Source organism: Podarcis filfolensis (genome assembly GCF_964270895.1).
Source record: "Podarcis filfolensis genome assembly, chromosome: 6".
In the NCBI taxonomy this organism is placed as follows: Eukaryota; Metazoa; Chordata; class Lepidosauria; order Squamata; family Lacertidae; genus Podarcis; species Podarcis filfolensis.
Genome location: NC_139609.1, coordinates 49,948,983 through 49,972,497, shown reverse-complemented (window position 1 = coordinate 49,972,497; position 23,515 = coordinate 49,948,983). Strand labels below are relative to the sequence as shown.

Sequence of the window (23,515 nt, the reverse complement as noted above, 5' to 3'; positions counted from 1 at the left end):
AAAACTGGCCGACGTGTGGCTTCTCTTTACCTCCGATTGCTTGGGTGCAAGCGCGGGCGCGCCAAGAGCGTCAACGCACACGTTTCCTTCCCCCGAGACCCCCGTCTCCACGCTCGACCGACATCCTGTCTGCCTCGTGGGCACGGCTCCTTTAAGAGGCGAGGCTTCAGAGGAACGCGGCGGGGCGTTTCCAAGGAGACGGCGAGTTTATATTCCAGAGAGTTAGAGGGTGGAGGGGGCTCGGATAGGGCAATACGCCTGGCCCTCCGCCCCTCCGCCCGGTGTCGCAGGTGAGGCTACCGCAGAGTTATGTCCGTGAGTCCGTAGTGAGTGAGGAAGTGTGGGGAGAGTAAAAGGTCTGGGGCGGAAGTGGGCTCGGTGGGCCGAGACGTAGGTGAGTTAAGCACTGGGGAGCAACTACGGGGAGGGATAATGGGCACTAGGTTACATTTGGGGCTATAAACAACTACCTGACATTCAGAAGACATCTGAAGGCAGTCCTGTTCAGGGAAGTTTTTAATGTGTGACATTTTAATGTATTTTTCATCTTTGTTGGAAGCCGCCCAGAGTGGCTGGGGAAACCCAGCCAGATGGGCGGGGTACAAATAAATAATAATAATAATAATAATAATAATAATAATGAATAATTACGATTAACGGGAATTAGTATGACTCTCGAGGTTAATGTGATGAGTTCTCGAGTTCTCTCGAGATGAGTTTGGTATATGGAGAGCAAGAAAAATTATATGCTCTTATTCTCTGGTGGCCCACCTGGGAGAAAGGTGAGTGCAAGTAACATGATTTGTAGACAGTAGTGCAACTCAGGGAGAAAGTACAGAGCACCACAAAAATGGGGTGCCTCAAATGGCCATCTAGAGAGTGTCAGGTGATGGAGTCAGGAACAAACGACCTGTGGCAGCACCTGGGCTGGCATGGGCATGTTGTGGTCTATTGGCACTGATGGTAGTCACAGTGGCATCCTTGTTTCCTACAACAGTTTTAGTCAGAGGGTGGTTAGCCAGGCATGTACATGGCACTCAATTCTATTTTTTACTTTTATTTTCATCCTTGGTGCTCCCCCCCCCCAAATAAACATGTTTAACATCAGGGCAGCAGAAGCAAATTCCATTGTATTCCTGTAATGCTAGTGCTATGACTTAAGTGAGTTTAGAATGTGAAACTGTACATGCTCAGAGTATTTCACAACCATTTATCTATTGTGCTAATGTATCAGGAATGTAGGAGCAGTTATAAAACATGGGAATGGCTTAACTGACAACTGACAAATGTAATATGTGTGGCTGTCTAATGGGAGAGGGGTGTAAAACCATGGATGTGGCCAGGATTTTAGTTGGGGAGGGACAAAGTTGTTGAGCTTTTCTTGGGAAATCATGGGTGAAAATACCTCATAAATAGGACATTGCGGGGGCCAGGCTTCTGTTGGGGGGGGGGCAGAACCTCAGATAATTGAATACTTTAAATGGTTTTCAATAATATTTGTGAATCTTGGGAGGACAGCAGCCCATGTGTAAAACCATTAAGTTCAGTGTCTAAAATTACCTAGGTGTACCACTGCATGTTGCACCAAGTAGTTGTGATGTGGAGCTTCTACTCACTGTCTCATTGGCACAATCTTTTTTTCCTTTAAAGCCTCATTTATCGTGGAATCGGATACAGCACCCATGTTGCCCTTGCCTGGTGCATCTGGGGAATCCTTGCAGTCCGTACCATCACTCTGGACAATGGTAGAGGAACAATTAGCACCCAGTGAGAGGCTTGAGGCGAAAGCTATCTTGGGTCATGGCCTTGTGGAACGGAGCTTGGAACTTCATGCTGAGGTTAAGTACCGAAATACTGGATCTCCTATTCAAAATGATTCACAAAAGAGCAGAACAAACAAACCACCTCTCTTACTACACAATTTAGAAGTGGCTGGTGACAAAGGGATATCTGAATAAAGCATCAAATCTAGGTCTCATCAGCTAAAGAGGCAGCACTAATTTTGTAAGGGGATTTGACTGATGAAAGGGCCCGCCTTTCATGTCTATAGATTGAGTGGAGTGGACAGTGCTAAAATTGAGCGGAGCTAAGGGAGGGCTTATAAATTGTATTAAGCCCCCTTCCACTGAGCAATGGCCACTAGTTTTGGCATACATGCATTTTCATATAGAAAATTCATGTGTATGATAATCTTGTATGGAGAAAACCTCTGGTTTGCCACTTACATCTGCTTTGAGTGCTGTTTAATTTAAGTGAAAGGAAAGCATATCTGAGAAGGCAAGTCAAGGAGGGGATAAAATATTGCAACCACCCCCTCCCTGTTTGACAAGGTCCCCATTTGCCAGCTCCCAGCTCAGCTGGTTCCTAATGCTTGGCCAGAGCCCCTAATCCATGCTATTCCAGGCCCTTTGTTCTCCTCCAGCCATTCATACCCTTTCTTTATTCAGCATGGTCCTGACTGCAGCTGAGAAGAACAGTAAACATCCCAGAGGCTTTTCACATGGTAATTGCCTTACCTCCTCCTGAAACCAGAAGAGCAAGCACAGCACACCCTGACAAGATGGCACCTTTTCACTCTATCACTTCTTTATGTTAGAGCTTTGCTTGAGATCCAGCCCCCCCCCATTGTGATTAGTGACCCCTCCCCAGCCTTTATGGGGTCTCTCACCTGGCTGTCTATTACCTCTTCATCACAAGCCTGATAAATGTAGCCCAGGTACTGCCTGTCTCCCTGCTGTGTTCTTGTATGTGTCTCCGCTCCCCTCCCCAATTGGATATCTGAGAGGCCGCCCAGGGAAGCAGCTGTACCATAACGTTCCTCTTGTGGATGTGTGGGGCCAGAAAGGGAGTTCTGGCGCTCGCCTGCCTTACAAATATCCTGCAGATATTTTTGCGGCATGACCTTGACTTTCCTCATGGGGGGAGGGAGAGAATGATTGTGGGTGGGCTGTCTGCAGCTTTGCACCTTTTATGGAGTGTACAGACGGCAACAAAGTAGTGCCCTCTTGCCAGCTACATTGGAATGACAGTGTCCTGGCTGGTGTTCTTATCTTCTGCAGGCAACTTTGCCCACTTTCTGCAAAAGAGTTGTTTTTTTAAAACATAAAAACTTCACTCTTAATCCTAAAATACACTTCACATAAACTAATAGCCTCATAGTCTGTTCCCAGTCTTTGGGGAGATGCAACGTTTTACTGAATTCAGTGTGCTCTCACACACATTTATCACATTTGAGGCATCTTTTATTCCCTTGATGCATGACATACTTCCAAAAAGTTGTCAGTTCCCTGACTGTGGCCTTTATGAAATGTAATTGTCTACCATCAGGTGAGTAACTAACCCATGGCTAGGTATTGGTTTTCTTTTCTTGCAGGCAGGCACCTGGCTTGATTTCCAGGTGTGCAGAATACCAATACTGGGAATGGGAGTGCAACTTGTATTTTTATTTTTTATTTTTTATAAAATATTTATTGAGATTTTACAAAAACATAGGCTTACAGAATACAAAAAAGACATATGAAAAGAAAAAGATAAAAAAGAAAACATACAAAAATACATAAAAAGGAAAAAGAAAAGTAAAAATACGAAATACAAAAAACGAATAAATAAAAAAAGAATTAAAAACAAATCCATTTTTTGTGACTTTAAACTCATTAGCTTGTTTCCTTGACCTCCTCACACCTCCCCTTTTTGTATTCCCATTTAAATAATCAAATCAGCAAATCCTTACCCTCTTTCGTTTATCTTAACTCTATATCTTAACATATTATAACTCTATATTTTCATCCATTATCAATTCATTTTTGCATATTCTTATTAACTTTGTTGCTAATGCCACTTATTTTCAATCCAACATCATTTTAACATTCATTAATTTTACAGTGTTTCTGCAGATAGTCTTTAAATTTCTTCCAATCTTCTTCCACCAACTCTTCTCCCAGGTCTCGGATTCTGCCAGTCATTTCCGCCAGTTCCATATAGTCCATCACCTTCATCTGCCACTCTTCCAGGGTGGGTAAATCTTGTGTCTTCCAATACTTTGCAATAAGTATTCTTGCTGCTGTTGTTGCATACATGAAGAAAGTTCTATCCTTCTTTGGCACCAATTGGCCGACTATGCCCAGGAGAAAGGCCTCTGGTTTCTTCAGAAAGGTATATTTAAATACCTTTTTTATTTCATTATAGATCATCTCCCAGAAAGCCTTAATCTTTGGGCACGTCCACCAAAGGTGAAAGAATGTGCCTTCATTTTCTTTACATTTCCAACATTTGTTCTCGGGCAAATGATATATTTTTGCAAGCTTGACTGGTGTCATGTACCACCTGTATATCATTTTCATAATATTCTCTCTTAAGGCATTACATGCCGTAAATTTCATACCGGTGGTCCACAACTGTTCCCAGTCAGCAAACATGATGTTATGACCAATATCTTGTGCCCATTTGATCATAGCAGATTTAACCGTTTCATCCTGCGTATTCCATTTTAACAGCAAGTTATACATTCTTGAAAGTATCTTAGTTTTGGGATCTAACAGTTCTGTTTCCAATTTTGATTTTTCCACCGGGAAGCCTATTTTTTTGTCCAAATTATAGGCCTCTCTTACTTGATAATAATGAAGCCAGTCTCGCACTTTATCTTTTAATTTCTCAAAACTCTGCAATTTCAATTTGTCTCCTTCTTGTTCCAATATTTCCCAATATTTCGGCCATTTGGCCTCCATATTGAGCTTTTTCTGAGCCTTCGCTTCCATTGGTGACAACCACCTTGGGGTTTTATTTTCCAGTAAGTCTTTGTATCTTATCCAGACATTGAACAATGCTTTTCTGACAATATGGTTTTTAAATGCTTTATGTGCTTTAACCTTGTCGTACCACAAATATGCATGCCACCCAAAAACATTGTTAAAACCTTCTAGGTCCAAAATGTCCGTGTTCTCAAGAAGCAGCCAGTCTTTCAACCAGCAGAATGCTGCTGATTCATAGTAAAGTTTAAGGTCTGGCAGGGCAAATCCGCCTCTTTCCTTTGCATCAGTTAATATTTTAAATTTTATTCTGGGCTTCTTGCCCTGCCAGACAAATCTAGAAATGTCTCTCTGCCACTTCTTGAAACAGTCCATCTTGTCCAAAATTTGCAATGATTGAAACAGAAATAACATTTTTGGCAATACATTCATCCTTATAGCTGCAATTCGACCCAACAAGGAAAGCTTCAAATTTAACCATATTTCTAAGTCTTTTTTCACTTCTGTCCAACATTTCTCATAGTTATCTTTAAATAAATTTAAGTTCTTAGCAGTCATATTAACCCCCAGATATTTTACTTTCTTAACTAATGTTAAACCTGTCTCCTTCTGAAACCTCTCTTTCTCAATCGATGTTAAATTTTTCTCAGGAACTTTAGTTTTTGACTTGTTCAACTTAAATCCTGCCACATGACCAAATTCTTGAATCAGTTCTAATACTCTTTTCGTACTAGATTCTGGCTCCTGTAACGTCAAAACTAGGTCATCTGCAAAAGCTTTCAATTTGTATTGTTTGGCTCCGACCTGGATACCTTTAATCAGACGGTCCCTTCTAATCATATTTAACAAAACCTCCAGGACCAAAATAAAAAGCAATGGGGAAATTGGGCAGCCTTGTCGTGTCCCTTTCTCTATCTTAAATTCCTTTTTTTATTGTTTTTTTTTAAATAAATTTTTATTGATTTTCCAACATATATTAAAAGACAATACAACTGACAACACATAAACAAACAAACATATAAACATGTATAATTTCATAACCTCTTTTTCTTAAACCTTATTTCAACGACTTCCCCATACCTCCCTTTTCTGCATCCCTGTTTTAAACTTTTCCAGCAACCCCTAATTTCAATTACTTAAAATTCACTTTCTTTGACCTTTTTCTCTTACCCAATTATTTGTCACTGCAATTCTGTTTTACATTACCCATGACATTTTGGCACTCATTAATTTTACAACAGTTCTTAAGATAAACTTTAAATTTCTTCCAATCTTCTTCCACCGTATCTTTCCCTTGGTCGCGGATTCTTAAATTCCTCTGTCATCACATTATTGACTATTAGCTTAGCCTTTTGTTCTGAATAAATTGCACTTATACCATTTTCAAACCCTTGACCCACCCCCATCCCCTGAAGATTTTTCTTCATAAAATTCCAAGAAATATTGTCAGAGGCTTTCTCCGCATCTATAAAAATTAAAACTGCTTTAGTATTAATGTTCACTTGCAACTTCTCCAAAATGTTAATTATGTTCCTCGTGTTGTCAGACAAGTGTCTACCTGGGAGAAAGCCAGCTTGGTCCTTATGTATCTCTTCCACTAATACTTTTTTTAATCTATTAGCCACAATATCAGCAAATATTTTGTAATCCACATTGAGCAGGGATATGGGGCGGTAGTTCTTAAGTTGTGTCTTTTCAGACTCAGTTTTCAGTATAAGTGTAATGTAGGCTTCCTTCCACGACTCTGGCGCTTTCCCCCCCTCCAAAATTTCATTACAAACCTCCTTTAGTGGCTGAATTAACCAATCTTTCAAAGATCTATAGTATTTTGAGGTTAAGCCATCCGGCCCTGGAGATTTACCCAACTGCATATTCTGAATGGCACCTTCTACCTCCTGTTCTGTAATTTTGTGGTTCAGCATTATCTTATTTTCTTGAGAGATTTTTTTGTAATCCATTTGTTTTTAAAAATTGGTCTATATCAAACTCTTTCTGTGGCCCTTGTGTATATAACTGTTTAAAATACTTCTGGAAGCATTTTCTAATTTCCACTGGATTCTGAATGTTCTTTCCTTCCACTTCCAAATTAGTGATAGTGTTGAGCTTTTGTCTTTTTTTCATTTGCCAAGCTAACAATTTTCCACATTTATTAGCCGATTCAAATGTCTTTTGTCTCATTTGTTTAATTTTCCATTCAATTTCCTGGTTCATCATCCTCATATATTGCACTTGATATAACTTGATGTCTCTCAGAATCTCTTGTGACTTTGGTTTCGCTCTTAGTTTCTTCTCACCCTCCTTTATTTTTTCAAAAATTTTATCTTTTTTTTCATTTTGGGCTCTCTTCTTTATTGTATTCTGTTGGATCAGAAACCCCCTCATAACTGCTTTACTTGCGTCCCAGATTATTCTTTTTTCAGTAATAGTATTCAAATTTATCTCAAAGTAGTCTCTAAAGGTTTTTTGGGCCTTCTTGATAACCTCTTGTTCTCTAAATAAGGTGTCATTCATCCTCCATCTGAAGGAACCGATTGGTGTTAGTTTCATCTCCATTTTCACAGCATTATGGTCAGAGCAAGTTTTTGGGCAAATTTCCACTTTTCGAGTCTTAGGTGCCAGTCCTCTAGTTATCCATATTTGGTCAATTCTTGTCCATGTCATTTTGGCTTCAGAGAAGAATGTTCCCTCTCTTCCTAAGGGGTTCTTAATTCTCCAAATGTCAATCAAGTCCATATTGTCAGTCAGTTCAAAAAAGGTTTTTGGTAGTCTGCCATCTTTAGTTACAATCTGTCTCTGCGACTTGTCCATATTTGTAGATACCACTCCATTCATATCTCCCATCATAATAATGTTGTAATCCATATAGTCTAACAATGTCTCATGCAATTTCTTTAAAAATTCAGATTTCCCCTCATTTGGTGCATAAACTCCTACTATTAAAATTTTTTCTCCTTGTGATTGAATTTTAATTGCCACAAATCTTCCTTGATCATCTTTAAAAACAAATTTCGGTGATAGGCTCTCTTTGGCGTAAATTACAACTCCTCTCTTTTTAACCTTATCCGATGAAATAAACTCTTGACCCAATCTTTTATTAATCAATACTTTCCTGTGTAGCCTTATCACATGTGTTTCCTGTAAACAAATTAAGTCCAATTGTTCCTTTTTCAATAAATGAAAAACTTTCCTCCTCTTCTCCAGGGAGTTAAGTCCATGAATGTTCCAACTTAATAATTGCAGAGACATGGTGTATTTATTCTACTTTCCTCCAACTGCTCCCAGTAGTTCCTCTTGTTCTGACGGGGGTATCACTTTTTCTAATTTGTCCAATCCCAAAGGTGGTGGTACTATGTCTAGTACTCCTGGTTTTAAAGCTCTTAGCTCTTCTAGAACTTCTTTTTGCAGGTCTTCTTTGTGATCTCTCAGGAATTTTTCCTTGTCTTCCACTGATCTTATTTTGAACTTTTTCCCTTTAAAGGTAAAGGATAGGCCTTGAGGGAATTCCCACCTAAAAACAATTCTGTTTCTTCTCAACAGGGCCACCAGATCTCCGTAGTTAGTTCTAAGATCCAATAAATATTTCGGAATATCCTTGAATATCTCCACTCTTGAATCATTTATTTCCAAGGTCTTCTGGAAGTGCAGACTCAGTATTTTATCTCTTCTTTCATTCGGAGGGTAACCAAACAGTCTCTCACCCTGTTCTTTCTCCCTCCTCTTCCAAGTCTAAAAGCACTTACTATCTTGAAATCTTGCTTAGCATCCAAATTCCAAAATTTTGCAAATTCCTGCGTAAGAAAGTCACTTAAGCTGTCTTTTTTCAATTCAGGAACCGCCCTGATCCTCAGATTAGTCTGTTTTTCCTTAAGTTCGATCATAGACAGAAGCGACCGGTGGTCCTTTAGTTCTTTGCATATAGTTGGGATCTTTTCCTCTACAGCCGACACTTTTTCCTTTACTTCCTCAGCAGCCTTTTGGTTCAAAGCGGATTCTTGCAACAGTCTTTCAATAGATTCTGTATTTGAGTTCACCTTCTGCCCCAAATTGTTGATGCTAGTAGTATTTTGGTCAATTTTAGTGGTCGCTTCAGTAACTTGGTTACTTAATTTTTCCAAGGTTTCAAAAATTTTATTTAATACTGAAGTAAATCCCTCTTCAGTAGCCATTCCTTTAGACCCAACTTGTGCAGGATCTTTTCCTTGTGCAGGATCTTTTCCTTGTAATGCAGAAGGGGCAGATACAGATGCAGAGGCAGATACGGATGCTCTACGCTGCTGCGTTACACTAGTCTGCTGCTGTCTAACCTTTCCCGATCTTGTTGTCTTTTCCTGAAGCAAGTCTGCCATACCACTTTATCTGAGGATCTGAGGATCAAGGTCAATCCCACAGCCCAAACTTGTTTTACAGCGGAAGTTTCCCAGGCCAGTCGAGAGTGGAAAATCCCTGGCTAGTTGCAACAATTTCAAAGTTCCTCTAGGGGGACACAGTAACGATCAATGGTATTGCAATAGGGTATCTTTTCCAACTTTCCAAGGTCCCTCTTCTACAAAATAAGCAACAGTTCCAAGTCCAAAGTAGCCCTCAGAGTAAAAGTATCTCACTTGCAGAGTTAACTGTCACAAAAGTTACATTGTCCATAAATAGTGCGATTCTCAGTACAGCAATTTTATTAATCTGGCAGTCTGTTCCCAAGGATTAAGTGGTGGTCTTTACTCCTTTTTCTCTCCTCTTTTTTTGCAGGCAAAATATACTTTCTCCTCTTCCCTCCCCTCTCCTGCAATTCAGGGAGGGAAATCTTTTGATCTGACGTTAGGATTTGAGTCCTTTTAAACCCAGCTCTCCAGTCTTAGCTTGATCAGTCTTTGCTTTGATCTATATACAAAATAGGAAGGCGGACTTCCTGTTTGCGCCTTCCCGTTTTAGTGCCAAATTAATCCTCTTTTCCTTAAATTCCCCGGTCTTTGAACTTGACCTACTCACGGGTAGTTGTTTGTTAGCCGAATTGTCCCAGGAAAAAGGTCAGCGCTCTCCGGCAACAGCTGTGCGGCTTCGCTCCATGGAAGAAGCAGTTGGCTCTCAGCACCGCGCCAAACTCCCCGTTTCGCTCCGGGACCCCTTGCGGGGTTCCCTCGCAAATGGGGGGGGCACTGAAGGTGCCCGCTGAGTCCCACGAACACAGGCTTCTCCCGCCTGTAGTTTTCTAAGGGGTCCCCGCGTCGCCGTCGCGGCTAGACCCAATTCCCGTGGAGCTATTCCCTCACAGCTGGAGGGAATCCGCCATTACCGATGGCGCCGCCTCCGGAAGTCGCAACTTGTATTTTTAGGTTGTGTCAGTGCTTCATCATTTGGGGAGGTGGAGGGTGGGGGAAAGATTACTTTGAGAAAGTTACTGCAGTTTGTGTCAATGTGCACATGTGTGAATTTCTGCATGTGGCAATGCACTGTCCCTAATGCAGTCCAACCCCTTCCCTATTTACAGGTGCGGACACTGTTGGAATTACATCAGGAGTTGCAGTCAGGCCGCCTTGGAGTGGAGCAAAGCCCACTGCAAGCGGATGACAGCTGGGCCTTGCTGGCAGCTCCCCCCAACCTCAAGGAGCTGGTGAGGGAGGAGATCCGCCTTCTTCTAATTGGCCTACAGCAGAAGGCATCGCAGGAGGGCAGGTACTGGAGATTAGAAGAGAAGGGACTTGAGAGAATTAAGGGCTGAGTTGAGGGGGAGCAGGTAGAAGGGATAGAAGAAAAGCAAGCAGAATATCTTAAGACCTGAAGCCTATTTGATATAAGAATGAGCCCATTAGTTTCCAACTGATGTGGCTGGTGGTAATTATGTGTGTGGAATGGGTGAGTTTTATATCATCTTTTGGCCAAAGCAGTCTAGATTGAGGAAGCCATAACTATTTGTTATGAGAGGCTTAGAGTTTCATGGGACAAATCAGTTAGGAGGCTAGACAATAACTTGATTGTCTCTCTTAACAAGAACAGGATGGGGTGAACCTCTGATTCCACTCAGATATAAATAAGTCCAGTGCCACCTAGTGACTAAACTATATATTTACACTAGTGACACAGTATTCTTTCTCCCTTTGCCTTCTAAGGGTGACTGTTCCAGAAATGCTTACTAGGAAATATCCGCTCCAATTCAATTTAATTGGCAGTTCCAGTATAGTTTCAACATGATTGCCACTCAGATGGCCAATGTCCAGCAAAAATAACCTGTGCCAAACCTATGTTTGCACCATACACCTCCATCTGTAACTTGCGCTCCCCATTCAAGTGCAGCTTGTCAGTTTGTGTGTCTCTCTAGTCTTTTTTATCTGTAGAATTAATTCCAGCCTTACATTCCCATTCTTTGGGTCTCAATCATATAGCCTTTGTCATTCCCACTTAGCTCCCTTACATCATGCAGGAATCACATTGCTGAGTGCCTCTATCAAGAATGCCAGTCCTGCTAGTGCGTTTGTTTTTTATGGTGTGTTCAGTTCATAGCCTGAGGCTGGGATTATGTCCCACCTCCAGGTTCAAAGTGAGCATTCATCTGAGTGAGCACTGGGGTCAGCACCTGCTGGAACCCTTGCCTGAGGATTTGCTCCCTGCCTTAGCCCTGTGTAACCAATGAATAGCTCAGTGAAGGCACGGATTAGAACAGGCTGGCTAGTAAGGGATGAGCTCTCAAACACCTCATGCTGGAGTTGTTTGTACCATGTTGCCGTATAGGAGAATCCCTTCACACCCTTCAAACCTTTCTACTATCTCTCAGTCACAACCTGAAATTCTGCATTTGTTTACTTACTTTCAAATAGTTCCCCTCTTGTTGAATTTCCCTACATTGACATGAGCACAGGCCATGGCTCCCTGTGTGCTGCCTAGAACTGGGTGGTCCAATGAATGACCGGAGGGCTGCATGTAGCCCTCAAAGCCTGTTTTGTTGGCCCTGGGCAACATTTGACACCCTCCCCAGCCCTCATGCTGCCTTCCCAAAGCCAGATAAGCAAGGTACTAGGCTTAGCAAAGGAGGTGTAAAGGCTCTGGCAGGGTCCTAGAGTCCTCCTGTCTCCTGCCCAAAGCCTAATTGCTGCTTCCCTGGGGTGCTCTAGGACCCTCCCAAAGCCTGTTGTCTCACTTAGCTGGCTTTGCAAAGGCAGGGCAAGGACTGGGGGGGTAGCATCAAATTTTTGCCTCAGTCTCCCCACCGCACAATACAGTATGTGTTCTATTGGTTCTGTGTCAAACTACTTTTGTGGTCTACTTTGTATGGACAGTTGGACCTCACTGGGCTCTTTAGTCCAGCTTGTTTTTCCTTTTAGGCTTCTATTCATTCCAGCTACTGGGTGGTTTTGCGACCCAGCACTGCCACCAACTGGTCTTCTCTTGTCCTTGTCAGCCCAAAGACTGGGGATGAACAATTGCCTTATAGCTGTACGTTTTCTGCTTCACAGGAACCAAGATTGTGCCATCGCTAAATACAGCCCTCATGTGGTCACCTTTGCACTGAAGGCAAATGCTGGCAATAGTCAGTCTACATCTGGGAGCAGTGCCCTAATCAGGTAAGACTGAAGGAAGCTGCAGCCTCCACACAATGAGCTTCTGGGCTGTGTTCTTACCCGGAACACCATAAACTGTATCACCACAGGAGGTCTCAGAATCCAGGACTGATTTTGTCTGTAGGAAGCCTAACACCACAGAGTGCCATATGCCATAGACTTAGAAACCTAGCAGCGACTGGTTCTTTTTTGCATTTGTGGGCGGTTAGGGGCTGATCACTATTAACCCATTTGATCCTCATACAAGTTCCAGGAGCGGGGACTTGCAATGAGTTGGCCTCCCTGCTGGTTTCAGTCCCATTGTGGTATTAATCTAGAAATGTGCTTGTATTATTTATATAGATATGCATATTATGCATATGTAGAATTAGCAGTGGTGTGCCCACTTAAATTACCGTATTTTTCACCCTATAGGACGCACTTTTCCCCCTCCAAAAATGAAGGGGAAATGTGTGTGCGTCCTATGGGGCGAATGCAGGCTTTCGCTGAAGCCTGGAGAGCGAGAGGGGTTGGTGTGCACCGACCCCTCTCGCTCTCCAGGCTTCAGCGAAAGCCTTGGGAGCCCGGTGGGAGTTCTCGCGGAAGGCGCCCACTCTGTCTCTGGCAGGGACGCGGCGCGCGGGGAGCCTCCGCCTGGGTGGGAGACGAGGCGATGCCGGGGCGTCCGGCCGAGCTCCGCGGAGCCTGCAGCTGCACTTGCTGCTGCTTCTGGAAAGGCGAGATGCTCCTGACGCGGGGAGAACCAGGGACATGCAGCCGATGCCCCTCCGGCCCCGGCCAGGTGAGCGGGCGGGCAGGTTGGGCGGCCAAGCAGGGTTGGTTGGGGGAGCAGGCGGGCGCGCAGCGTGGGGCCACGGAGCCACCCAACAGGAGAGCCGAGCGCAGCCCCTGCAGGAGGACAGCGGGGTGCCGCCCATGGAGAGCCCCGCTGCACCGGAGGACGCACTCCTCTGCTGCCCACCCACCTCGGGGCTGCCTGGCGTTGTGCGTCCGGCTGCCCCTCTTTCCTTGGAAGCAATGCAGGCTGCGAGGGAAGGGGGGATCCCAGATCTCTGCCCGGTACAGCGGGCCTGAGTCCCAGATGCAGCTGAGCTGGGGTGGGTGGCGGGAGGCACCAGGGAGAGAAGCCGGAGAGGTTCGGGAGGGATCTCCCAACTTATTTTCGGAGCGCTGCGGAGGGAGGGGGACTTGCGCGCGTAAGGCGGCAAAGAGCCGCTTGCAAAACAACCGCTGATCTTTCGGCACTTCGCATTAGCAGAGGGGGTGGCGAGGGGAATCATCTGCCCAAGGAGCTGCGGGAGGGGAGGCATTGTTCGTTAGCCTTCCGGATTTGCCTGCTTCTGGTGGTGCTTTGGGGCTGATCACCGTGCGCCTGCTTATCACTTGTGGACTTGTCGCTTGGAGACGCCTAGCTCCAGCTGTGCTAACTTTCTCTGCTGAAGTGCAGTGCACCTGAGTCAGCTTCGGAGCAGACGAAGAGTTCTGCTTGCCGCCTGTGACTTGCCCGGATGGCTCATTCACGGGCAAGTCACTGAAAAAAAACCGGGGATATGCCTTCTTAGCCCCGCCGGAGTACTTTTTAAAAGGCAGTGAGCCTTAAGGCTAGAGAGGTAAAGGAAGCAACACTCCAAGTGAACGACTGCAGACTTCTTTGCCTTTGCGAATGCATCATTTGTCAGACTTCTGAAATGTCAGTTTGTGCATCATTGCTTTGGCTATGGTGCGGACCCCTCCCAAAGTTTTTATAAATAACACAAAACAATTTAAAGTGCTTGGTTGTCAGGGTGCTGCCTCATTTTCAGGGACTGTCTCTTAATTCTGGACATCACTGCCCCATAAGGAGCACGATCCCATATTCACAACTGCTAGGCACTGTAGAGACTTCTTAGGATGGAAACCTTATCAGTGCTGGTTGTGTATAAACTTTCTGAGCAGTCAATTATTTGTAGCGAAGCTGTGCTTTGTGGTTGCTTTTTTTAAAAGGGGGTTAAACTTAAGACTCTGTCAAAGGAAGGTTTTACTTGTGGGTTCTGAGATCTTTTTTCTGAATTTTTTTTCTTTATTTCCCCCCCAAAAAACTAGGTGCGCCCTATGGGCCGGTGCGTCCTATAGGGCGAAAAATACGGTATAAGTCTCCATTTTGGATAGAACCTTAATGTTAAGTCAGAGAGGCTGTGAAATTACAGACTCAGCCAGCAAAGATGGGGCAATATCAATGGGGTGGGATGGGGAGACTCACTGAGCAAGCAGAAATCTTTGTGCAGGGCTTCCACTGACAGAGATGTAGGTGAATCCCACCCCTAGTATGTTTTCCTTTTATATCTAGTTGAAGAAACCAAGAGCAGGTTGGTATGCGGAGGTACAGTCTCTCAAACATCTTGGTGAGGTTCCTGGGCATATCAGCTCCAGTTTCTGTGGTGTTAAGTACCACTTGTAGGTGAGTTTCAGAATGAGTTCCCTTATTTTGGCTGATATGGACTTAAAGGGAGGTATAGACCACATTCTAGTCCATTGGGTGGGGTTAATTTCATAGCCTATATCATGCTCCCATTGTTCTTTGATTGCATCAGTGTTGTGGGGATTTACTTTAGTTTGTTTTGGAGAAATGGGTATGCTGTTGTGGGAATGTTTTCGATGGTGTTCCCATGAATTTTTGTTCCTCTGCAGTTATGGTTGGCAGGGTCCGCCCTGTTAGGAATCTTCTGATTTCCTGTTCAGGTAGTTTGCGGGAGGTGTTGGCATAAAATTCTGAGGTTATTTCTTTGGTGGTGGATGTTAACACAACCGTCTTTTATAGTGACACAGTATATACTTGTTTTGAGTGATTCCCCCCCCCCCCGCATCTGTTTGCTAATAGTCTGGAATTCTTCCCTCCATATTCGTAAAAGCATTGTTTAGGGTATAGGATGTTAATCATTGTTTTATTGATTTATGGAGAGTCAGTTTCCCTTCTTTTTTGTTCTATGAATTTAAGGAGTTTTTTGGCTCCTGTTTGTTTGTAGTGTGATGACAAGGTTGAAATGTCTTGTTCTAATTTACTAAATTTTGAGGAAGTTTGTTTTTTAAGGGATGTCCTCTCCTTTATGTAAGCTCCTCTGATGACCACTTTCATTGTGTCCCAGAGAAGGGGGGTTGCAATGTCGTCCACATCATTGTCCTTAAAATAGTTTTGGAGAGTTTTCAAGAGACTCTCTAGGTAGTTCGTTTGTGGTTAGGATGGGGCTGAAGGACCATGATTGGGTAGTTTATGCTTCCTCTCCTATTATGAGGGTTGCTTCTACTGGGGCATGGTCTGTGATTTTAAAGTTCTGTGTCTGAGTTCTAAGAAGCATGCTAGTTCAGTTTGATGAATCCCTGTCCTGTGACAACCATACAGAGAGGATGGGAGTACAACTCATTGAAAGAGACTAGGGGTCCTGGAAAGAAAATGACTGACATCCCCAACCAAATTCTGTTACCTGATCCTTGTGCCAGTGTCCCATTCAAGCTTTGTTTAGTGCAGGAATGCCCAGTTGCAGGCATCAAGCCCGTCTGGTCACAGGAAAATGCAAGTCTCACCCAATTTCTGTTTCCTTAGGCCATTATTCTCCAGAACTGCTAATCTGGAATCCTTCTGTAATAAACTGAATATTGCCCATATCAGTGAGGTGGCCTCTCAACTTCGGTAAGTTTTTGCTCTATTAGGTTTTTTATTTGCACAAATATTGTAAGAGGGAAGAAGGCACAAGAGGGTTACAGGTATCCGTTGCAGGTGTCTGGAAGGCAGATATAACAGAAGACCCTGTGTCTGAGAACAGTAAACTCACTGCAGAGACAGAAGGGAAGCTGGGGATGGCATTGTGTGAATATGTGTGCAGATGGACCCAAGCAGCTTGTATTCTACCTTCTAACTCTCCCCATCATCTGTCTCCCAGTCTGGCCTCTACCACAATCATGAAGACAAGGAGGGGCAAGAGTCTCTTTCCAAACTTCCTCTGGGTACAGATATAATTTCTATGGCACATTTTGCTCTGTGTAATTGCAAGGAGTGAAGCAGATCAAACAACAATTGTGGCAGAACTTGATGGGAAGGGCATAGCATAAAAAGGTGGGAACCTCAAGAGAAGGTCAAGAAGCAACACAGGAGTGTGGTGTCTAAGCCATACATAGTCTTGGCTCCCAGTGCAGTCTCCAGTGGGGAACACACAAAGGGCTTTGTAAAGATTCTTCCATCTTGTGCCACTGGGCATCCTGCAAATTCCAGGCATTATGTACAGTTATTGAAGGGAGCTTGCTAAAGTCCACCCCAAGAAATGCCAGAAAGTGTTCACCAGCCAGGAACTTGGGGAACTCTGAACAAGGAGAACAGCAGAGTACAAAACAAGGTTTAGAAACACTGTCGGCATTAGAGATACTTGTGCCTAGTTACGAACTGCTTCAAAGTAGCGTGGTTTTCTCTTCTCATCCCTAGCAACATGAGCTGCCACTGCAAGCAGATGGTGGCTATCCTCACATCTAACTTTCATTTGAATTGCCAGCCCCCACATTGGGAACGTAAACAAAAAGTGAGGAAGATGTGGAGACACCAAGTCTGTAGTGCTGGCAATTGCTTTCTGTCCCAAATGTATCACCTCCTTTGGGTCTCACTGGCTGTACCATTTTTCCTAGAACCTTGCTAGAGGATGAGTGCTCTGATCTGGAAAGATACATCCCCTATTTACAGGTAAGGGCTGAACCCTTCTCATCTCAAGGAGGGTCTCTAGAGTTCCTCATAAGCAGTGTTTCTCCCATGTGCTTCCAAGCATCTGCTTCAAGTTTTGGCCAATAGGTCTGTGAGACTGGTTTTTGTTGCAGCTTGGGTGGAGCATCTGCCGCAACATTTCCTCATCCCTTCTAGACTATTGTGTAAGAACAGAGGCAAGGCTCTGTGGGATCTGACCAAAGCCCCATCTAGTCTAGCACCCTGTTCTCACAGATGCTTATAGAAAACTTGCGTGCAGGATATCCCCACGGCACGTCATCTAAGTTGGCACCCATCCCTATATCTCATGGGGGCAAATTCCATAGTTACTTTTGTTTGTCCTGAATGTTGCAACCATCTTCTTCATTGGATGGACCCAAGTTCTAGTATTACTGCTCTCATGTCTTCCCTCCTGCCCACGTACATAGGAGCTTGGTCTCAGAGCTGTATCTACAAAGCTGTTCCCATGGCTATGGCAGCCTGGGTTAGAACAGGCCTTGGGTCAGAACTCTTGAGAGGAGTGACAAGGGTGTTTGGCTTCCATACCAGTTCTACAACTGCCCAAATAGCTAGCTTTTTTGTCTCCTTCCCAAATCTGGGGGACAGGGAGCAGCTGAGGAAAGATGTGAGTGGCAGGAAAACTGTTATGATGATTTGGATGTGAAAACACCATCACATTGGGCTGCAGGACTGCTGCAAGAGTACTTCCTGTCACCAGTGTCTGATTATTATTATTATTATTATTATTATTATTATTATTATTATTTTAAAAACACACCTTTGCAGCAGTACACCCATAATGCTGAGAGCTGCCAAGTTATGAAATCACAGTGACTTGTGACTGCGGAATCAGGGTCAAAAGAATTGTTGAACTGCAGTTGGCATGATCATCTAGTCCCAATGATCATCTACTCCAACCTCCGGCAATGTAGGTTATCCACTGCTAGAGCATCCCTGAGAAGTGGTCATTTAGCCTCTGCTTAAAAACCTCTAGCAAATGAGAGCCTATTAAGTCAGCCCACTAAGTTTCTAAGTCAGCAACCTGACAGACTATTTTCCAGAAGAATATGAAACGAGCGTCATCAGCTGAAGGGACTGGATATGCTGGTGCCTATCCATTAGCTTTCTGCAGTGACTGGGGCAACTAGAAGGCTGGGAGGAAAAGTAAGGTATTTAATACGGGAAGACATTCCAACACGAGGAAAACCTGTAAGCAGAGACATGTACATCTTTAAGAGAAATTGTATAGTTAAAGGTGCAGCTTCTTTCTTCTGTGTTGTGTTTCCTATAGCATTTTTCATGTTCCACAGTGCCAACTGGAGGAGGCGCATCAGCATGCTACAGAGCTGCTAGAGGCAACACATGAGCCCACCATGGCTGGTATGCAGAACCCGAGTCTCGGATAAGGCCAGGCTGGGAATTGGGGAAGGGATGCAGCATCATGGTGCCTATAGCCATCATCTTTAGGCAGGTGTTGCCAAGGAGTGGCGTTTGCAGTGGGGCATGGTCTCTTTGTGAGTGCCAGCCCCAATGCTCTTCATGATTGTTGCTTCCCCCAACCCCCATGAAATAGGGTCTTCTCTCCACAGAATTACAAGAGGAGAAGCGTGCCATGGAACGGGATTTGCAGCTAAGCCAGCCTAAGCCAGGCACCAGCCCTTCCCTGATATCGAAACATCTTGGGAGTAGCAGCTACCAGCCGCAATTCAGGTGGGCCCGCAAGCACCAAAGCTATGATACCATGAAGCTGCATAATATTATAACTGAGGAGTAGCTGTCAAACTGGCGCCTGCAGCAGAGAGGTGCAACCATAGTTCAGGGTTGGTTTATTAGTCTATGGCAGGGGTCACCAACGCAGTGCCCTCCAAGTGGGGCTGTTGGGAGTCTAACATCTAGAGGGGGCATCTTGTTGGCTCTTTGTGCTGTATGGTCTCTAGCATACCTGCCATATTTTAAGTAAAAATTCTGGAGTTCGTTCTGTGCAGGACCCATTAGTTCTGCTGTAGTGACTAAGGCTCTTCTGTCCTTGGCGCTTTACACAGAAAGATGCTTGGGCAACACTTCCTGCTTCTTGGTAACCCCTTCCTTTCCTTTCGCAGTGGCTTAAGAGGCTCGGCAAAAGGACCAAGCTTTGGAGAGATCAGTCCGGCTTCTTCACCAACGCTCAGAGACCAGACTTCTCCTTTATGCCATCAGGCACTACCCCGGCGGGGCCACTCAGCACGAGCGTCCTATGGATGGCCGCAGCGAGATGGTGAGGAGCCCAACCATGCCAGGAAGGACAATGATGTTCTGTTGCCCAGACCTGTGCTGCCAGTGCCTCTGAAAGGGGGCAGGATTGCTTCAGCCTGCGGGCTGGCAGTAGCAGGGTTGGACCATGTCTTCCACCCCACGCCTCCTACAGAGCCATGCCCAGTGCCCCGCTTCTGCCCTCGCACTCGGCTGCTGCGATGCAAAGGACCCAGCTAGGGAATGGAGAGCTGCCGCCTTCCCTTAAGTACCCCATTTCCTGCTCCCATGCTGCAGAGTCTTCAAGGGACCCAGCCCTGCAGCATCCTGTGCCTCAAGAGTTGCTGCGGTTGCCTTTTGCTCATCCTTGTGAACAGGGTCAATGGGATTCCAGGGAAAGCGAAAAGGCAAAGAAATGCATACACACAACCTCCCCCAACCCATGAATGCAGATAAACTACTTGCAAGTGGGACCCATGCCAGTGAGATGCTTCTTCTCCTTCTTGTCCACAACACAGGACAGTGGGCCTTGTGGCAGTGAGGCTGTGAACCCAACCCACACCTTCCCCATTCCTCCACGCACACCAAAGAACTGTACCACCCAAGGTTCAGGAATATAAATTTCATTAAAATCTATCAGACTTTAAAAATCTACAACTGGAAGAGTCACAGTATGGGAGACGCGTCACAATTATTGCTATGAACAATGAGGCGGCAATGCTAGCTGCCGCCTTTGACACAGGAGGAAAGGACAGACACGGAACCATGCATTAAATAGTGCAGCCTCGGCGCAGAGGAGGGAAGGTCTGGGGGCTTGCGGCTTAGGGCAAAAGTACCATCATGGCATGGAGCCATCTGTCCCCCCTCTCCCTCTTAACTGCTCACGATGCAGACGTTTGGCACTTGAACGCTGGCTACTATGCCCATGCCACCGGCTGGAGCAGGTACCACGTGGGTAGGAGCCAGGTGTGCCCTTGCTGTTGGCACCATGGCTACACCGCAGCAATCGTGCACGGCTGGGAGCTGAGGGGTGCCCCCCGACATGCACTGTTTGGCATTGGTTAAGTGAATTGGCATCGGGGTACAAGACAGGATTGTGGCTGCCGGGGTCTCCTGTCTCCTCCACCCAGGCGTTTCTAGGGGGTAAAGTGCAGGCAGCAACACTGACATGGAAACACGGGACGGTGAGGCCGGAAGACGGAACCATTAGTACCTCCTACCCATCTGAGGCAGCACAGGCCCTGCTTTGTGTTAGGGAGAAAAGCCTTGGAGCTGGAGATGGGGCTGGTGCCTATGGCCAACTTCTCCAAAGCTTCACCATGAAGCTAGCAGCTTCTGCCCCCACCACTAGTGGAGAAGTGGGCCACATGGAACCCAGGCCTGGCCAGGATAGCCTTTAGGGAAGCTTGTGCTTTTGCTCTGTGTGTGTGTGTCTTTCCCACCTGCAATGGTGTGGGCAGGACTTGGCACATCATCTGCTCTTAGCACCATGGTTGGCTCTGTCCCTTTCCCTGTGGGATAGGGCAGAGCTAGGTCCCAATGGTCTCTTACCTTTGTGGAGACCCCATTCAAATTAATTTATTCCCTTTAGGGGAAGAGTGTAGAAAAGTGCTTCAGAATAACAGGCTTGGGGGAGCATCCAGAAGATGCTGTCTAGACCAGGAATGCACACCTGGGCATAATCTGTCCAGTGGGCTGCATGTGCTGCCCAGAGTCTGTGGCGCTGCCCAAGATGTCTATCATGGTAATACGGTGCATCCAGCCTCTCAGCTGTCACTTTTTCTATTTGTGAGAGATGCTGTTTGCTTATGTTTCACTCTGCAGGTGTGCGATTCTGGATGGTGTGCAAATAAGGCTCAATATTAAGATCAGGAGGGAGACAAGTGCATATTTATGTTCATGGAGTTGTGATCCTCCCATGCTCTTGCAACCCAATTAAAGAGAGCTCTCCTGCCCCCTACCCACCCACCCCAATCATTAACCTGCCAAATTCAATACATAGTTTCTAGCAGGAACGTTTCTTATCATGGGAGGCCATGGCGAGAAGTGCAAATTGGTAAGTGCTGGGGAAGCTAGCTTTCCTTTCCTAGGTGGGGAAACTGGGAAGGTCTGTGCAGTGGTTGGGGGGGGGGGGGAGGTGCAGTCTTAAGTGCATCTCTGGAAAAGCTCTCGCAGGGGCAACAGCCTAGCTGAAGGCTGCCTAGCCTGTGGCCAAGCGATGCCTAGAATGTCAGGATTAACATTTACAATTACAACCAACCCTCTTGCCCTCCCCCCACCCCAATCCCCCATTTGCTTATCTGTGGGGCCAGTCCCCAGGGCCCTGATCCAGGGCAGTATGGGGCATACCACCCCCAATAGATACCAGACCCCCTGGGCCCAGGTGCAGCTGCCAGAATCCACCCCCAAAGGGGTTGCTGAGCCAGCGAGGCTCCAACCGACCCTCCTCCTGGTGCCCTTTCCCAAGGCACCCCCAACGGTTCAGCCAGTGCACACCCTCCCCACCCCTGACCCTGGTCCTGGTTGCGAATTGGGGCCATCCGAACGTGACTGTAAACATGAGGGTTACAAGATGGCACGGGGGCACTAATGAGGTGGGTGGGGTTGGAACTCACAGCCCCTCCCCCAGAGTCCGGCGCAGCCCGGGAGCCAGGGCTCCCCCACCCAGTGGGGGGGCGCTGTCATATATCTGAGCAGAGTAGGGTTTGGAGAACCAGGGCAGGTGGGAGAGGGGAGGTGCAAGGAGGGCTCCCTGCCCTGCCTCCCAGGCTCATGTTCAGATCTTGGAGTCCTGGCTGTGGGTAGAGCCGTTGGTTCCCACGGTGATGGCAACAGCCACGCCAGCCTCGTCGCTCTTGGGCTTCTCGGGGTTCAGCAGCTGCACCTCCAGCTGGGACTCCGTGGAGGAGCTGAGTACTGGCGCATAGCGGCCTTTCCGGTGCTCCATAAGGGCTGGGCCCCACTCGCGGCTGGGACGGGTAGCGTTTTTCAAACGCTGCAGGGAGACAGGAGGCAAGGGAGCGGGTTAGTGGTTTCAAAGCCCTTGGCCATTGGGATCCAAGGCAGGGGGCGCTCGGCTAGCCTGCTCACGGACAGCCTCACCTGCATCAGCGAGTCCCCTTCTGAGCGCAACACGCAGAACACGGCATAGATAGGGATGCAGATGACCGACGAGAGCGCCATAAGGAAACCGATGGAGATGGCCCAGGTGGGGTACACATAGGTATTGTAGGAGATCGGTCGGTACTGGATCACTGTGAACACGAGGATGAACTGAGGAGAGAGGGGAAAGAAGACTGAGTGATACAAAGCCCAAGGGGAGCAAGGGGGGCGGTGGCATCAGGCAACTGCCCTAATTCCACACCCTCCTGTCCTCCTTCATACTGGTTACGCTTATGCCCAATGTTACACTCACTGCATCTTTGGGAACCCCTCTTGCCTCTGCAGATGTGGTTCTTCCTCGTTGGTATTTCCCTTGTCTTCTTCCTTGGCACTGTTCTCTCCTGTACTGGTGCGCTACCTAACATCTCCCCCCTCCCCCAACGCATATGTGAGTGGCTGTTCACAGTCCTCTCCCTCCCATTCTAGCCCCCTCTCACTGGGAGTGTTCTCATCACACACTCACAAATATGATAACAGGAGAGATGAATCTCCAGCAGATTTGGAAGAAGATGGGTGGTGGGAAGCCCAGCATCATCTCAATGTCCTTGAAGTAGTTCCGGTGCCCTGTGTGAAGCAGAGGCAAAGGGTGGTCAGAGGAGTGGCATGAACCAGGGATGTTGTAACTGGGCACTAGGGCCAGTTGCAGGTTTCCATGGGCCCTGTTGTATGTAGTAGGGTGTCTGTGGGACTCCACATTGTAGATTGTGCACTTTCTCCCAGCGTGATGGGTCTCTCTTCCCACCCCACATCATGATTCCACAGATTTTCCCTGCTTTGACAGAGGAAGCAGAGCACCAGATAGTCAGTTTGCCCCAGAGGTTCCAACTGCTTCATGGGAAAGGACCTGGATGAGACAACGGAGCTGAACCCTTGCACACAGCCAGTTCCAGGGTTGTGTTTCTTATGTGGGGTGGGAACTGGGCCCTCTAGTGGGCCAACTTCCACAGACAGCTAGGAGATACCCTTGTACTTTCCCACAATGCCCTTGGGTGCCTGATGTAGCTCTAGGGCACTGTGGGAAATGCAAAGACTTTCCCAGCTGGATAAATAGCTGTTTACAAGAGTGTCCACTCCTTAGGGTTTTAATTGTATTTATTGTTATTGTGTTTTTAATT

At 46.1% G+C, this 23,515-nt stretch overlaps 2 protein-coding genes across 7 annotated transcripts in view; one reads left to right on the top strand and one right to left on the bottom strand.

The window, feature by feature from the left end:
• The first annotated feature begins 50 nt into the window (after nucleotides 1-50).
• Nucleotides 51-19,895, top strand: CCDC24 (coiled-coil domain containing 24). 4 transcript variants are annotated; one of them, XM_083619940.1, is made up of 9 exons: nucleotides 51-290; nucleotides 1,678-1,838; nucleotides 10,225-10,409; nucleotides 12,185-12,292; nucleotides 15,867-15,953; nucleotides 16,937-16,991; nucleotides 18,320-18,389; nucleotides 18,599-18,719; nucleotides 19,109-19,895. In XM_083619940.1, exons 2-9 carry the CDS (start codon nucleotides 1,683-1,685, stop codon nucleotides 19,476-19,478), a joined length of 1,152 nt encoding a protein of 383 aa, XP_083476066.1. In that variant the 5' UTR covers nucleotides 51-290; nucleotides 1,678-1,682; the 3' UTR covers nucleotides 19,479-19,895. The 4 variants fall into 4 exon arrangements, with proteins under 4 accessions (XP_083476066.1, XP_083476065.1, XP_083476064.1 ...); XM_083619939.1 differs by having other exon boundaries at nucleotides 51-315; nucleotides 1,651-1,838; XM_083619938.1 differs by having other exon boundaries at nucleotides 53-290; nucleotides 1,651-1,838.
• SLC6A9 (solute carrier family 6 member 9) overlaps nucleotides 19,846-23,515 on the bottom strand; it is a 55,980-nt gene continuing 52,310 nt past the window's right edge. For all 3 annotated transcript variants that reach the window (XM_083619878.1, XM_083619877.1, XM_083619876.1), the window contains 3 exons: nucleotides 22,864-22,964; nucleotides 22,341-22,511; nucleotides 19,846-22,233 (listed from right to left, as the gene is read on the bottom strand). In XM_083619878.1, the coding sequence (XP_083476004.1) occupies nucleotides 22,015-22,233; nucleotides 22,341-22,511; nucleotides 22,864-22,964 (491 nt within the window). In that variant the 3' untranslated portion in view covers nucleotides 19,846-22,014. The remainder of the gene's footprint in view (nucleotides 22,234-22,340; nucleotides 22,512-22,863; nucleotides 22,965-23,515) is intronic.

Coding starts and splice junctions, on each gene's coding strand:
- CCDC24 (XM_083619941.1), top strand. Junction 12,293..15,866: donor GGGAGCAGTGCCCTAATCAG/GTAAGACTGAAG, acceptor CTGTTTCCTTAG/GCCATTATTCTCCAGAACTG. Junction 18,390..18,598: donor ACATGAGCCCACCATGGCTG/GTATGCAGAACC, acceptor TTCTCTCCACAG/AATTACAAGAGGAGAAGCGT.